This window comes from Ambystoma mexicanum, chromosome 10 (genome assembly GCF_040938575.1).
Source record: "Ambystoma mexicanum isolate Mex_15411 chromosome 10, UKY_AmexF1_1, whole genome shotgun sequence".
Classification (NCBI taxonomy): Eukaryota; Metazoa; Chordata; class Amphibia; order Caudata; family Ambystomatidae; genus Ambystoma; species Ambystoma mexicanum.
Window position 1 is genome coordinate 1,498,187,993 of NC_090932.1, and position 16,811 is coordinate 1,498,204,803.

A 16,811-nucleotide genomic window follows, 5' to 3' on the forward strand; every position below is an offset into this window, starting at 1 on the left:
TACAAGATCTTTTCCGAACCCAGAACCAACAGTCCTGGAGGGGGAGTAGCCCTGATCTTTCCGGAGTGGATCTCTGGTTCTGTCATTCCTACGCAGGTCTACTCCTCCTTTTGAATGCCTGGTCTGCAGGCTCTCTTTCTCTCCTGGCCTCTCTCACTGTGGCCACCCTATTCCTCTCTGAGTGGACTGACCACGCCTCCTCCCTCCTTGCTTCTAGCTCTCAACTTCTCCTCCTCAGAGACCTCAACATCCACTTGGATGCTTCTAGCCCCTCATCGGGGCTCTTTTGCAACCTCTGTGTCTCTTCTTCCCTCTCTCTCTTTTCTTCCCTCTGGCCCGACTCACTTGGCAGTGCACACCCTGGCTGTTCTGATCTCGTCAGACCTCCCCCTCTCCAACCCTCTCACCACTTTCTTCCCTCCTCTCATCTGTCGCTCTCTGCCCCTCAGGTTAAACAGACTCCAGCACTGCCACCCATCTTCTTGGTCATCCGACCCATGAATCGTGTGTCAGTGGAGGCTTTCACTGCTACTTTCTCTCCTCCTCCTACACCTTTGGCTGACTCTCTCTGGCTGAGCCCTTTCTAACCTTCATCTCTCGGTCTCTCAATCTCTCCTTGGAAGTCCTTGCCACTGTCATGCCGATCCGTTTGACGCATGCATCCAAATACAACTCTTGGTACGATTTCGACCTTGCCACCCTTAAGCGCAAGTGTAGGGTGGCTGAGAGGAAATGGAGGGCATCATGCTCATCCTCTGACAAACTGGCCTACCACCTGCTCCAAAGGTAATACAGAGTCTGTCCTTTCTAAGACGAGAGCCTACATCCAAGCCCACCTCTCGGCAGTCTCTAACAACTCGCCCGAACTTTTCAAAATCTGTTTGTGTTTTGTTCTGTGTGGTTGTGAATGTGGGGTTGTTATTTGTGAATAGGGTTTAACGGATATGTGATAGTTTCTTTGATCGAAGCTTTAATGGCATGTATTTGACAGTGTATTACTGATTCATCTGCTGTTTATACATATGTAATATTTTCCTTATTGTTGAAAATGGAAATAAAGTTAATAAAAAAAGAAAATTAAGCTACAAAAGGTATGCCTTGTAGGGGACAGCAGAACCTTCGAATTTTGGAAGATGCAAGCATTGTTGTACTAATTGAAGGCCCCAATGCATCATTGCAAAAATAAATAGGTAAATATAATTTTAAAATAAAAATATATAAAAAAAAAATCTGCAAGGAGCTGGCCAATCCTGCTGCAGTCTCCACCTCTCTTGTTCCCTCCTATGCCCTTTGCACGGCTCTGGCATCTCACTAAAAAACAGGACATCCGGTCGCCTTCCTCTCCCTCTACCATTCCAGTACCCTCTCCGGCCGTATCTCCTCTTACTTTCTCCTCCTTCTCCCTGTTCACTCCCAGCGATGTTTCTAGACCAGTCGATCCAGGAAAACATTTGTCAAAGCAGGTACTCCCCTGCTCCTCCAGAACCATTAAGGACCACATCAACACCCTTGCTCCAGCCTTAGCCAATTTCTGCAATCACTGTTTTGCCACTGGAAATTCCCCTTCTCCCTTAAGCACTCCATTGTGCACCACCTCCTTAAGAAGCCCACTGCCGATCCTTCCTCTCTGGCAAACAATCGCCTGATCTCCATCACTCATTTCCTGGGCAAACTCCTGGAAAAGCTGCCCATCTCCCAGCTTAATCTACATACTGAATCTGTTGGTTGGCTCCATGCCCACCAGTCTGGCTTCAGAGCAGCCAGAAGCACGGAAACTGCTCTCCTGAGCACCCGTGAAGACTTGCTCTCAAATCTAAACTTTAACCTGCCTTCTGTCCTCATTCTCCTTGATCTATCCTCTGCTTTAGACACGGTCAACCAGGCTTCATCCTGCTCAATCGTCTGACAACCTGGGTATCTCTGGCCAGGCCCAAGCCTGGTTGACCTCCTTTCTCTCAGACCCTCCCGGGTCCAACTTGGGTCCTTTCTCTCTCTCTACATTTGGTGTTCCCCAGAGGTATAACCTCTCTCCCTGGCTCTTTAACCACTACCTAGCTCCTCTGGCCCATCGCATCTCTACCTTCTGTTCTAAATTTCAGTGTTATGCGGTTGACACCCAGCTCTCCTTCAGGCTCCCCTCGGCCTCGTCTGCTCCTTCTTTCATTTCTCTCCTCTTTCTTTCCTCACTCCCCCATCCCCCCTGTGAAGCTAAGAACCTTGGTGTCATCTTCGACTCCACCCTCTCCTTCTCTCCTCACATCTGACTTCTCTTAGGAGTCACACTACCAGCTGCACCTCCCCAGCGCTATTCTTCCTTTTCTCACTTTCCCCCAGAAGCTCACTGTCTCCAGAGCCCTGGTGCTCTCTATGTTGGACTACTGCATCAGCCTCTTTCTAAATCTGCCTGCCTCTACTCTTCGCCCTTTACAACTAATAAAGGACTGCAAGACTTGTCCTTGGCCTCAGGCCCATATCTCTCCAGCCCTGAAATCTCTCCACTGTCTCCCTGTGGCTGAAAGGATCGAGTTCAAGACCCTCTGCATCGTCCACAAGGCTTTCTGGGGCCAGGGACCCCACTACATCCAACTTCTCTTCCTAAGCATCTTGCTTCTCAACCCCTCCGCTCATCCCTACAACTCTGAGGGTCAGACGCTACGCTTCTCCAGGCAGAGAGTGCGTGAAGCTCTGTCCTCGGCTGGGGCATCCCTCTGGAACAGCCTCCCTGCCTCTCTCAAACTTGAGCAGTACCACCTAAGGTTCTGGAAGCAACTCAAGACCTTCCTTTTCGCTTCTGCTTTCTCTCTCCCTTGCCGATGTTCCTAGCCACCCACTGAACTTGCAGGACCAGGCTCCTGCACGGCCAGTTGCCCCTGCACTGCCTCCGAGCCACTAGGAGACTATCTGCAACCCTACAGTCCCCTGACTCTTTGCACTTATGAGCCACCTCCTTGGCAGCACTTACAAGTTCCTTTGGCACTCTCCCACTCGGCCTACCCCCACTCCCCCTGCACTTGCGCGATCCGATTGACACAAGGCCTAGTAAGATTGTGTTTTGTCCTCCTGTCTTCCCTTCCTTGTCTTGTCACGCCTAGAAAAACTTAGTACAGGAGCGATATTAATGACTTATCATATCTTATCATATCATACTTCAAGCCTATGGCAAATCCTCCTGGTTGTCGGGTTGTCCTAAACCTACATTAACAAATGCACTCTTGTAGGCGGCAGGAAGCAATCTAATTCTGATATGCCCCTACAGAGGACCTAGGACAAACCATCTCATATGGTATGCAGTGATGTCATTGAATAGATAACTAAGCATGCAATTTTGGACGAACCCAAAACAACGAGAGAAAAAATAACAAACTAAAGAAAGGTAATTAAATGTGGTTGGGAAAGGGAAAAGGGGTTGAACGGGTGGGGGCGATGTATTTTTTCTAAAAGCGGTGGGTGGGGGGATTCTCAAAAACAACAACAAACAAAATGTTATTTTTCTCGATGTTTTTGTGTTTTTTAAAAATTCTTTGTTTATTCATTAAAAACACGCGCAACCAAGCCAAATACCATAACTCATCCTCCATGAAAGGTCCTGTATGGCTTCACAAACAATTCCAGTCTGAGGTAAACTCGAAATCAAACCAATGCTCTATGCAAGCGTATAAGACCTCCCCAGAAACTAATGGTGATCTAGATACAATGTTCTAAGAGTTAAAATGCACATAGTGGCTTCTAAACAAGCATTTCATGAGGGGCGTAGCCAGTGAGCGACGGATGAGGAGGTGAAGCTTCGGAGATCCTGCCCCAGGCCACACAACCATCCGTAATTAATCCGACTAAACTTCACCAGAAGAGCGGATTCGGGCAGCAATGTGACCCGGAGCACCGTGGGCACATATTGTGTGCTTTACAAGACAAGAGACGCTTGGCTTAAGCACTAACGAAAAAGCGGTAGTAAGGGAAGACGCCGACATCGATCCACAAGATGGCTGCCGCCACCATGGAGGGGGGGCTGTTGAATTTGGCGGGTAAAGCAACGGTTTTACTGAAGCAACAAAGTGATCTGGGGGCAGACTCAGATCGGGGAGAAACAGGGGAGCGATAGGTTGCCCCGGGCAGTGGAAGCAGCCAGCAGAGAACACTCTGCCTCACACGGCAGAAAACCTGACATCCAGCTGGAGCACAGCATCGGGCAATGCCTGTGACGCCGGAACACTGTTGAGCATTGAAAAGGTGGCAGAAGTGGTGGACCAACCCTGCACGCCGAAGAGGAGGTTGCCGTGGGTTTGGGTGAACGGAGACAAAGTGCGCGGTCCGTGAACACGGGAGAAGGCGGTGCTGATAGAGGGAGTCCGTCCCGAGGAGGCAACCGTCCCCCCACACTGAGCCGGAGAGAGGGAAAGAACATTACGGCCGCAGAGGGGTACCCGACAGCGGAGGAGCTGACCAGCGGGCAGAGAGGGACAGCAGTCAGCGGATTGCAGCCAGGAAGAACTCAGATGCAGAGGTGAGGAGCTGTGGGGGACCTCCAATAGGCAGGACCACACTAGCCTGCAGCATTCTACCTCGGGGAGGAGGAGATGCAACATAAGTTGCACAGTCCAGGCCCAGATCAAGAGTACTCTGGTACAGAGGGACCCGGGTCGAGGACCAGGCGGGCGGCAAGGAGACCCACCCCCTCACCTATTGACTGCAGAGCATGACGCCAGAGGCAAGGGAACAGCTCCCCCCCCCCTTGGAGGAGCCAGGGGCAAACAATAGACCACACAGCCGCATGCAAGACGGAGATGAAGGTAAATAAAAGCATCCCACACACGGGACCAGTAACTAGCTATTAATCGGTGCATCTAGGAAGTTAGGCTGCAAGAAAGAGCTGCCCAAAGTGGCGTGATACCGTGATAACACTGGCCAAGACAGGACCCTTCCAAGGGGCCGGAAGGGTAGAAGCCGGATAAAAGAAGGGGTCTCATACTACAGGAAATAAAGAACTATAACATCTGCTACATACTACTGGTCGCAGGGATGCCCATCATCCCACGAGACCAGGAGGCAGGCACTGTACCCCACGAACAGAAAACGGCAAGTGACTCACACCCGGGGCAAAACGTTAACATCCCCGCATGAACACAGCAAGCACTGCGGCAAGCTCGCACGTCAGGATTTGGGGCAAAGACCCCAGCACTAGGACGATGGTGAAAGGCATACAGAAGATTTAGCATTTTGCAGCTCCTAAACAGAAAATGACCAAAATTCCGAACACCGAGGAAGAAGGGGCTATAGGACAGAGAGCGAAAAGAGGTGAAAATGTCATGCTGGAAGGGCTAATGGCGGCCATTCAGGAATCCCGCACATCACTGGAAGGGAAGATGCAGGAGAGTGGGACGGATGTGTCTCTACTACGGGCCGACTTGCGTAAAACCAGTGAAAGACTGATGGAGGTGGAACAACGATTGAGCATGGTAGAGGACGACCTAACCATGCTCAAGAACCAGGTGTGAGGGCTCATTGGGGCGACACTGGGGTTTGAAATGAAAGCGGAGGAATGCCTGGTGGGGGTCCCGGAAGGTCGCGAGGGACGCAGCACGGAATTGTATGTGGAAAAGGTGATCATGGTGACCCTACACCCAAAAGGCCTATCGAAACTCTTCACAGTTGAGAGAGCACACAGTTTACTAGGCAGACCACCACCGCCAGGGGGACAGCCCAGGGCGATAATCACCAAGCTCTTGAACTTCAGAGATAGGGACAGAGTATTACAGGGGGTGCGAAAATCCAGATATATCAAAGCGGATGACGCCAGAATACTGATCTTCCCGGACTTTACACAGGATGTGCAGAAGCAACGAAGGTCCTTTGACTCAGCCCGTCGCAGACTGCGTGAACTGTATCTCCGCTACATGACAATTTTCCTGGTGAAACTGAAACTAATGGACGGGGGATGAGCCCTTGTATTCACCTCCCTGAAACATACCTGGGACTAGTTGGATGGAAAAGGCCCTGAGCAAGCGGCACAGGACCTGGATGACCAGCAACGGAAAGAATGAGGCGATTCCCAATATCCGAACTTGAGGAAACGGGCCATTGTGGACTCCAGAAGCCGAACCTAATGCCCTTAGAGAGCAAGAAAGGGAACGATGCTCGTTTTGAGGAAAAGGTGACTACTGTAGAGGTGGCTGGGGCGAGGAAGTCCTCAGCCTACCCCGTCCAACACATGGCACCAGGGATGCGAGTTGGAGGCTCTTCCCAATTGAAACCGATTTAAGGGGGAGGGAGGTAGGGAGGAGGAGTGGGGAGTTGAGGGGGACACGGGGGGATGGGAGGGAAGGAGGGGATTTCAGAAAGCGAAAGGGGGGGTGGGAGAACACCGGGCGGGAGTTAGGGGACAGTTACTTGTTGGGGGTTGGGATCAATATGATATATGGTTAAAGTGATTAAAAATGTATAGGGGTAAGGTGGGGGGGTGCTGTGGGGGGGTCTCCCCCCACATATATATTTGCGGAAAAATGGAGAGAACAAAATCGGACTTCTGTATTCTGTAGTTTCACACAGATCCCAATTTTATTGTCCTATTTCTTACAGAGAATAAACTTGAGGACACAACAGACCATAGGTAATCTAAAAGTACTTTTGGATACGAGGGGCTAGTTTCACAGAGTGTTTTGTTTTACTGCAGTCCCAAGAGATAAATGTAGAAGCTGCAAGATTTTGTTCAAGCCTACCAGCTTTCCACCTTAACCCCAATTTGAAGGATCAACCCCGGAACTACCTATTTCAATTGAAGAGATTCAGCAAGTAATAAGACGCCCCGACCAAATATTTGTTCGTAATAAATGTGCCCCGTGCTGCTTCTACGTCTGGCCTCTTTAATAGCTTCCAGAACTCTTGCGTCACCTCCCTCTCAATGGGGGAATCTCTCCGCACACTTCTCATTAACCCAGTGTATAGATCCCTCATTAGCACCCGGCAACAGGTGAACAACCAATCGGGTTGCTCGGAATGCGGCTGAATCTGCTGATTCAATCCCGCGTTCAGTCACCTGCTGGCTGCTCTCCCCACCCCGTACCCCCCCACCCGCTTCCCTAAATATCCTCCCACCCTTGCGAGGCGTCCTGTTCATTGAATCAAAATAAAATGTTCCTGAACTTAAGGTGACCGCGAAAGTTCTCAGGCAGCCTGATTTAGCATGGTCCCTAGATTGGAATTCAGATCACCACGACAAACGCTGGCTAGAGCTGGAACAATGATGACTCTCCTGTCCCTTGAATAAGTGTTGCTGTTTTTCCTCGAAAATGCTGACGGCCTGTGCCGTACTTCTTCTTTGCACGACCCCCATGTTAAAATATTGGGACATAGTGTGATCATATGGAGCACTGCCCCCACCTTCCCCTCACACCAGTGCTTATTACCCTAGCCTTTACCCCCAGCACAATTTGGCCCTTGGATTATTGGGGGGGAAAGACTGGGTGGAACCACTTGGAGCCATTATTAGAAAATGTGTTTTCTTTAGATATTAATATATGTAAAAAGAAATGTCATGCTCTCGAGGGAAGCTGGCTTCACTTAGTCGTGAATTAGACTTCGGATTACCAGTTTAAAGCTACCTGAGCAACAGAAACTGCACAATTTTTTAGACCTTGCTGGGAGAACCTCCCTCTAGAAACACTTCTGTTTAGACAGTCTTACATTTGGGCCATATGGGTAAGGGGTGCCAAATCCTTCTTGACTATCCAGACTAGGGAAAACCACTGTTTCCATTGGTGCCCCTCTCCTTCTAGACTGAAGATAGCTTCCTAACTTATTGTCCTTTTTCTGGCATTGTTCACTCGCCCCGGGTATCCATGTCTTCACCTGGTGTTCCTTCTGCATGGTAAATGATTTTGGAAAATGTCTACCTCCTACCCCCACACCCAATTATCCTGCTGTGTACCAAGACCCTATGAGCACCTATCAATTCACTGTCCACAGATCTAGATTATTAACTCCCCTCCCGGCCGAAGAACATTGGAAAGTTTGTTAAATTGGCAAACTGTGGACTACCATAGTCTTGGCCAAACAGTCTTACTAAGGATTGAGATGCCCAAATACCTTATGATTTGCATTACCTTTTTGCAGCCATCTTGTGTGTGCTATAGTAATCGATATACTTAAGATATGTACTTATAACCTCTGAAAACGAGCCATTTATATTTTACAGATGACCTTAATGTGCAATGTTACTGATTTATTTATCATGGTGGTGTACTTTGAACTGTGTAATTTCATCTTACGTTTTTAAGAGTTACTGTGATTTTCAGTTTAAAATAAATGTTGGGGGGGGGGGGGAGACCATTCAGTTACAAAATGTTTGGCCTGTAATTTCATGGTTGCACTTGTCTCTTCTAATGTTATTCTTTTCTTAACTCCATTTGGGGAATACTCTCGCAACCTCTAGTAAAATCATGGAACATTAGCAATGACATTAGTGATTTTACAGTTTACTCATGCAAGAACAGTTCTTCAATAAATTAGAATTATTTGAATTCTGATTTCTTACTTGATCGCACTATGTTCCCTTCCCTCCCTCCGTGTCTTCTTTCCCATTTGCCTTTTTGACTTTATCCTTTATAACTCTTGTAATGTTTTGTCTTCTGTGCATTGTTAGCACATCACACTGTCCTCCCCTACTCTTCTTCCTTTTCTCGCTCTCACTTCCTTTCTTTCATACGTCTTCCTCTTATCCTGTTCACTCATTCCCTTTTGACTGGCCATCAGTTAGCCCTCCTCTTCCACTTTTCTTCTATCTAGGCACCTTCTTGGGCCAGTATTCTACAACCTTATCTTCCTACTTCCAATGCCCCATGCTTTGCATGGCCATCCTTTTTTGTCTCTCTACTCATTTCTCTTGTCTATTCCACCCCCTCTTGCCATCTTCCCATCTTTTGCCTCTTGTCGACTGTTCTCCATGCTCTACTTTTTTTTTTAATCTACACTTGCTGTTTCTCCTTACACTCATTTTAACCGCCCCAGTTTATAGTCCTCTGCACCTGCTCGCTTTGTCTGGTCCCTTTAATTCTATGTACTGCTTCACCCTATTTCTTTGTTAGCAGCCTTTCTTTCATTTCAAGTTTGACACTCCGTTATCCACCACACCTTCCTTGATGGGATTACTGGAATAGCCTGTTAAAACCAAAGGGTTATTGCATTGTTTTGTGTGCCATCCTACATTTTCGCTATTTGATGTGAGTGTGTCACATCTTTTTAACTTGTCCTATTGTATTAAGAAAAATGCAGCCATATACAATGATGCCTAATTTGAATAAAGGAACTTGAGACAGAACCTCAATGACATGGTTGGGAAAATATTCAAGTATTTTTTGAGTAAATGTATGCTTTGTTAGTAATCTAAATGTTCTCTTTCTCTCTCCAGTGTGTTCGTTACCAACAGAGGTCAGTTTCCAAACATTATTTTGATAATAAGAATGTGTACAGTGCCAAACTAGCTTTTGTTTTTTTCATGCTATTTGCCATCAGATAGTGCGCACAGAGAGATTAATGTAAGAATGTAATGAAGATTATAGTACTGATCTTCTCAATAAATGGATGTCATTTATAATTGAACTGCTTTGTTTTAGGAATGTGATTTGAACCAGTGTCTGTAAAAACTGTTTTCTTTACTTTAGAGAGTACATTTCAGATGGTGATGAGTGAAAACATTCTAAATGAAATTATGGCACACGTTAGCAATACAGTTTCCAAACAAGTAACCAAAGAAGAAATGCAGTTTCCGTCTACTTGCTATGCACAAAGTTTGGAGTGTGGAGAAATTAAGGATAGGAATAAACTAGTTAAACTTCCTGTGCCAGGACCCTGTGGCCATGGACATTTCCTTTTGCATTTGTATTTATTGAAGAACAGCCTCTTAATTCAAATGAAATAACGTGCATAGTAGGCAGTAAGAAAGAGCTGAGGCAGATCCAGGGTAAGGTGCTTTTACACAGGAGCATTACTGGATTGAATGATGTTTGCCACATGGGTAACCAGTAAGAGTAGGAACATGTACCAGGGAATGTATGAGACAACAGTTTTCTTTGTTTTAGTATTAACTTTTATTGGCATTTCAATTTTAACAGTACAAACCTTTGAATGAGCCCGGCCACACTGCCCCGACCTGTCCACTTGAGCTCACTCTTTGAACTCAGACATGTGATCCAGTCCCCAAGCTCGAGTCCATTACTGCCCCACAGGCAACTTTGAAACATTCCCACAAATTTACTCCCCTGCCTCATGCAGCCCCTGTTCCCCGTCTTCGGGAGGCTCCCCACGCCTAAGGTAGCACTCCTCCCTACGAATTGTTTTGTGCCACCATGGCCGAATAAGTCTTCATTCCATCATCGGGTTGGTTATGTTGCAACGGGGTTTGCCACGTTGATGTCATTCCCGGGGCTGTGAGACCAGAGATTCCTTGGCCAAATGCCCTCAAACCCAGCAGTCTTTACCCTCCCTGCACTTCACAGCCCCCACCTCTCAGCACTCATACTTTACAAAGAAAGGTACCAATAGGCTCTCAATATTGGTTCAGGACTCATCAAGCAGGTGTGTAAGGAACTCCATGTCATATATGGCTCGCACCTTGGCTACCCAGTCCTCCTCAACTGGCATCCTCCGATGCTTCCATACCTGAGCAAGGCAGCATCTTGCTGCTACCAACATTCCCTTTACCATGTGTCCGCCCTCCCCCCTCGTCGGCCTCCAGTGTTACCCCAAAGAGAAGCAGCCACAGGGAGAATTCCCTATTGGTTCCTGTAAAGTAGGGAGCCAAAAACAAGAAGGTAAGTTAACCAATAGTATTTTATTCTTACAGCTCACCAATGGTTAAATGGTTGTGTGCAACCGGTCTTCTCCTTAGCCAATTAACTTCACTTAAAGTTCATATAGAAAAAATAAAAAAAAGGGTCTTCCAGGCTGCCGAAACAAAACAAACTCAAGGATTGCAATATTGCTTGTCTACAAATGAATGCAGTTCAAAACATGGAGAACACAGGAATGGCAGTCTTTCTTTGTTCGAGACCAGACGTTTGTACCTTGAAAACCTCTGGATGAAAACTCCTTTTCTTAAAGTATCATGTATTCAGGACTCTAGCACTTTTACTCCACACGCCTGAATGGTTCAGAGCCTTCTTGTTCAAGCTCTGCTGCAGGTGCACAGAGCCAGCCGTTCCACAATGGCCTCAGCTGGAATTCAGTAAATAAACAAACTTTCCTTTTTACGCTGTTGTGACTCAGGCGTCTTCATCTGCTGTGCAGTCGGATTTGACTACAGGTCCGGTATGGAACACTCTGGTGAGATTTCCATTTTCCTCTAATACGCCCACCGATATGGGGTACTGTCCTCGTACCATTCCGAGTCCACTCTGTCAGCCTCCTTCCACTCCTGCAAAACGAGAGCCAAGTTGAGCTGTTTTCTGATGCTTTTAACCCCGGTGAGTCGCCTCCCCAGCAATTAGCGCTGGGCGTTCCCAGCCCTGGGCTCCTTACACCTGAGGCTAATTCACCTCCTCCCAGCTTCAGCTTCACAGAGTTAGCCTTGTATTTAACCCCTGGCTGCCTGGAACCCCCATTATATGGAAACATGGTTTTTCGTCTTCCTTGTCTGATTTCTATTCCCATTTTCTGGCTTTTGTTTTGATTATGTATCCGTTGGGGCATTCTGGGATAGGTAGTTTGTCTTTTCTCTCGTGTCTCTTAGATTTGTTTTGTCCGGTGTGATAGTTGATTGGTGGGGCATTCTGGGAAATGTAGTCTGGGTTTTTAACTGTTCCCGCGTGTCTCTTAAACTTGTCATTATATGGTCCGGTGTGATATTAGACTCAGACCCCTCCCTCCTGTTTTGTTCCGTATTGGCTGCTACTGGTTCCCCATCACAGTTCCATCGACCCCTTTGATCTATGATAAGACTTCCCGCCAGTATGGCTGTACCCTACCGCAGCCCCAACACACACAACCATAGTCCCCCTTCGTCTTACCACATCTTTGCCAACGCCATCAATGGATAATGCCACATGTGCAAGAATTTTAGGGCCTGGTGCCGATATTGCAAGGACGACGTCAAACTTGCCACTTTCCTGCACATTAATGCCCATAGGGTATTGTCAATCTCTCTCTCTCCCCAGATCATGTCACCACCTAATCCTGGCTGGGAGTGGGTCCCTGGGTTCTGCCAGCAGTATCCCCTTTTTCAGTTTAGATATGAGGTCCCTGGAGCCTGTCCTTGTGAGTAGTAGTCATTTTTCCCTTACACTTGTTCAGTTACTTCAATATAACTTTTTAATGTTCCTGGCCCAGCATGAAGATGGTACCAATTTTAAAGGAGAGCGACATGAGTGATCCCTCTAGTTACCAACCCATCCTCCTCACTGATTTTATTGGCAAAGTTATATGGTAAGGTACTCCTTGAATTGATACGAGGAATGGTGGTCTGCTAATGGGATAATCTCTCATGCCCAAGCTGCTTTATGCAGAAAATTGATAATGACCTTCCCATCTACCTTTTGGATAAAGGAATATGACCTTCTTAATAAGCAGACACTTGTAGTGCCTTTCTTTTGATAGTGGCCCTCTGTGGGGGAGGCACGGAGTGGAAATGTGATCCGGCTAGTCCACTAGAGGCTATTGGTAGCCTTCATAACAATAATTCTGCAAGCGTTTGCTGGGACAATTTATCACAATAGTAGTCGATACAAAGGCGATCCACCTTGTGATTAATTGTACAGGGTGAGCAAATAGGACAGCCTTTTTTCGGTTCTCAGGGAGAGCGAGACTCCCAAAATGTGCAGCTGGGATCAGCAGGTTTTCACATTTGTATTACCCTAAGCAAGCAATGCGGAACCACACTTCACTTTGCGGATGGATATGTGTATCTCCAGCTGCTTTGGCAGCCTTGTATGGGGTTGCTACAATGCCAAGTCCTTGGTTACTAAAATCTGTTTTGGGAAGATAAAAAAAGTTGATGCTACCAAGCAGTGCATCAAATGTACCTCTCTGTTTGGAACTGGGGTGCAGGATTATTGCCCAAGGATCAATGCCCAAGCTCCTTTTGTAATGGATTAAGTTGTGGCATCTAAAAACATTATCAAAATATAAAGAGGTTGCCATTGATTTAATAATTCTCTTCGAGCACTTGCTCCCCTGGGTTGAAAACATTAGGTGTGGATCTAGATTACGTTGGCAGTGGCCCAGTTAGGATCACCATGCACACCGACTGGTTAAGGTAGCCTTTAGGAAAGGCTTTGCACCCTTGAAACACTTGTGTATAGGCGCGTTATAAATGCCATATCGTATCATGAACGGTGTGACCTTGTGCATTAGCAGTAAATGTGGTGGTGAGTATTTTGGTATTGAGAGTGAGCTGGGCTACAAAAAATGCAGATTATGGAACCTTTTTATAAATTTTGATAAAGTACTTTCTTTTCAAACTGCTCTTGGGACATTTACCACAGACTGCTTTTAGGGAGCCTTTCTGCGGGATGGAGGGGATATGGTAGCATTACAAGATGCCCCCATTGTATAGCGACTGAGGAGTTTTGCTATCCAATATTGATACTGCGCCATTGTCCAAAAGGTGGCATAGTGTGACCATGCCAGGGTTTCACCAGACCTTAGTCTGTCGAAATAAACGGGAGATTAGGGAAGGAGGCGACAGAAAAGAGAGGAAAATACAATTGGGATGTGTGCAAGGGCGTATGGTTGTTGAAGTAGGGATTGTGTGTTTCTTAATTGTGGTTAAGTTATTGATAAGCAGGTGTGTAGGATTCATGGGAGTATAGCTCGGTTTAGAGGAGAGGTTTATTGTGATGGCAATATCTAGTTGGGTACAGTCTGTTTAACTGAATAAGTAAAATTATACAAAGGCCACTGACACATCAGTTACATTACAAACCTCTCCATAGCAGTCTGTTGACATAAGTGACCACTGGAAACATCGAGTTTCTCTGTGCACTCCTGCCGAAAGAGCTTGTTAACCTCGCTTCTTCTGCCCGATCCTTGTATTCTGTCAAACGGTCACATTGACACTTGTTTTGTGCCAAGAACTGTGGACATGTGATTGAAGGAACTGGTGCAAACCTGAATGTTTGCGTTCAGTCCATGCGTGTCAAATACAACATTGACCTAAACAAGCATGATTAAAGCCAAATAGATAGACTCCATAGAACGTTTTGTTTAAAGTGAGTCTGCTGAAATAGGACCGTAGCAGAAATATCAGCCAGTCTTCAGACCTCATTTCTAATATGGAAAAAAGGGTAAGTAATCTGCACCCTCAGTAGGGTGTAACGAGATCTCCCTAACATTGAGAAAAGGCAATTAAAGATGGCTGCTGAGGGCCACCAGGGGGCGCACGGATGGAGGAAGTAAGTTAGAGCCTCTCTGTGTCCCTGGCCCCCAGAACCGCAAACATATTTGAAGTAGCCGCTGCTACATATATTGATGAACAACTGGAGCTTCTAATAGGAAAAAACCTGATAAAAATCGGATCAATACTCCTGGAGAAACACCTGCAGTCTCGTTGACCATAAATCGGGCCGCTGAGTGAACCGATCCTGACGACAGTCGAGTAGGGATCATACGGCTGGAAAGTGCGCATCAGCCGTAAGGTGGCGGCCTGGTTGACTCCCAACTCTGCGAAACACTCAAGTAAGAAGGGGCAAAGACCAAGACAAATTGCCTCCACCGCCAAAACTCACAACTCAAAGGTGATCGGAGGAGCCTCTCTCGCCCACGAGGCATGGAAGCACAGGCAACGGCAGAAGAGCGCACTGCCTGGGGTAAGCCTACGCCAGCTTGACACTCCCAGTGGCGCAGTGTCCTACACCCCTAATTCTGAGTGGGTGCAGACCCCCTTTGTGGAACACAGAGCGGAGCGACCCTAGGGCACGCAGAGCACTCCGTGCCATCACCGGCCTCCCTGTAGCTGCCCTCGCCAGGTCTGGACTCCATTCGACTGCGGACAAGAAGGTTGAAGGCGCGAGAGGATTCTGGCTCCGCTCCAGGAGGTGAGAGACGCTATCTGCTTACCGTGCAACCCCGATCCCCCCCAAACCCCACGACTTACCCATCAAAACATCTGGTGTCAATGAGGGAAAGTGGGGGTGCGTGAGAGGGGAATCAGCACCCGGACCCGCTCCTAAAAACTGCACTCCGCAGGTCTCGATCTGCCGATCCTCCTATGCCTTCCTACATGCCTCCCTACACTCTGGACAGGAGGGGGCAGAAGAGACCCTTTGCCCGAATTAGCTCCTGCGGAGCATCGCACCGAACAACACGCGTAGAAATGTTATGCGTTTGGCAAGATCTCCATAGTCAAACTACGTTCCACCCCCTGCAGAAAATTCTCCTGCTTTACGGCACAAGTAAACTATGGGCGTACACCACCTACGGACATAACGAAGCTAACTCGCAGAGGTTGGCACAGTGCATGTATTAATACCGCACAATACGCTCCCACGCTGTTTGCATTGCTAACCCTTCCGATATTGGGGACGGCACCGACCGCTGCCCTGGAGGGGTCAAAAACAATTATAAAGGATAATTAGAAAATAAAGAGAGGTGTGTGTCCCGATTAGGGGCGTGTGCCTGCCTCTCTCCTGCAGGAATAGTGCGCCCACGCCCAGGGGCGAAATAGTGACTCTCCCACGTTCAAACCCCACCAACAAATCACAGTGGAACGCCTACTGTCAAAACAACTAAGGAGGCGTGTAACATTGCGTATTTATTTAATTCACAGGCTCACAGCAGTGAAAAGCCCGGAGCATATGACATACAAAGATCGCCTAGCCAAATTCGTCTTTCCGCAAAACGAGGAAAACCTGACCACCATAACTAAAATGGCAGCCAAAAACAAAGATTCCACAACAACCAAAGGGGACATCGCGGCCATACTCGATGGAAAAAAGGGGAATGTGCACAGATATAGGCAACACGGTCGACAAGATCAATAGCAGGCTTGACCAAACGGGAGACAGACTTAAAGAAGTAGAACATCAGACTTAAAGAAGTAGAACATTACCAGTCATCACTCGACACTGTTGAAATGCAGATGGACGTCCGCCTAGCTGAATTTGAACGCTGGGAGGCAGACATGATATTGAAAATGGATGACTTTGAAAACTGAGAAAGACGGAATAACCTCTGCTTTTTCGGAAATCCTGAAACCGAAGGCGAAACTGAGGGTGACTTAAAAAACATCATCCATAGAGTGCTCATGCTCCTCTTCAATGATGACTCCATCGACACCACGAAGATAGAGAGGCTTCATAGAGCAGGCAGACCCAACGGAGGCCCACGTTCAATACTGGTTCGCTTTCAAAACTATCCAGATAAATCTAGAATTCTGGAAAAAGCCAGACCAAAGGGAACAATACTACTAGATTCCATGCGCATTACAATATTCTAAGATCTCTCGTCCCTCACTCTTGCCAAAAGGCGACTGTGTTCTCCACTAACCAAATGACTGAAGGAGAAGGAAACCGGTTACAGATGGGCGGGGCGGGGGGTACCCCTTCTCCATCATGTTTGAATATAGTGTGGTACGAAATACAAGCTGATTACCGACACAGAAATAAACAATGCTATTCAGGATCTAGTTAACGGTATGAAATCCAGTTGACGGTATGAAATCCTCATCAAATGCTCCAACACCTAACACCAAAGATTTGGAATGGTGCATCAAAGGGTCAAGGAAATTCAGGAGACTCAACACATCGTCTCCCACCTCATCTAAGAATGCAGCTTCTACATGAGAATCTATTACTATGATCCACACAACAGACACAGACTTTCCCATG

At 47.2% G+C, this 16,811-nt stretch overlaps 1 protein-coding gene across 2 annotated transcripts in view; it reads left to right on the top strand.

The window, feature by feature from the left end:
• The window catches only part of DENR (density regulated re-initiation and release factor), a 64,964-nt gene that overhangs the window by 9,089 nt on the left and 39,064 nt on the right, over positions 1-16,811 (top strand). For both annotated transcript variants that reach the window (XM_069619630.1, XM_069619631.1), the window contains one exon: positions 9,401-9,420. In XM_069619630.1, the coding sequence (XP_069475731.1) occupies positions 9,401-9,420 (20 nt within the window). The remainder of the gene's footprint in view (positions 1-9,400; positions 9,421-16,811) is intronic.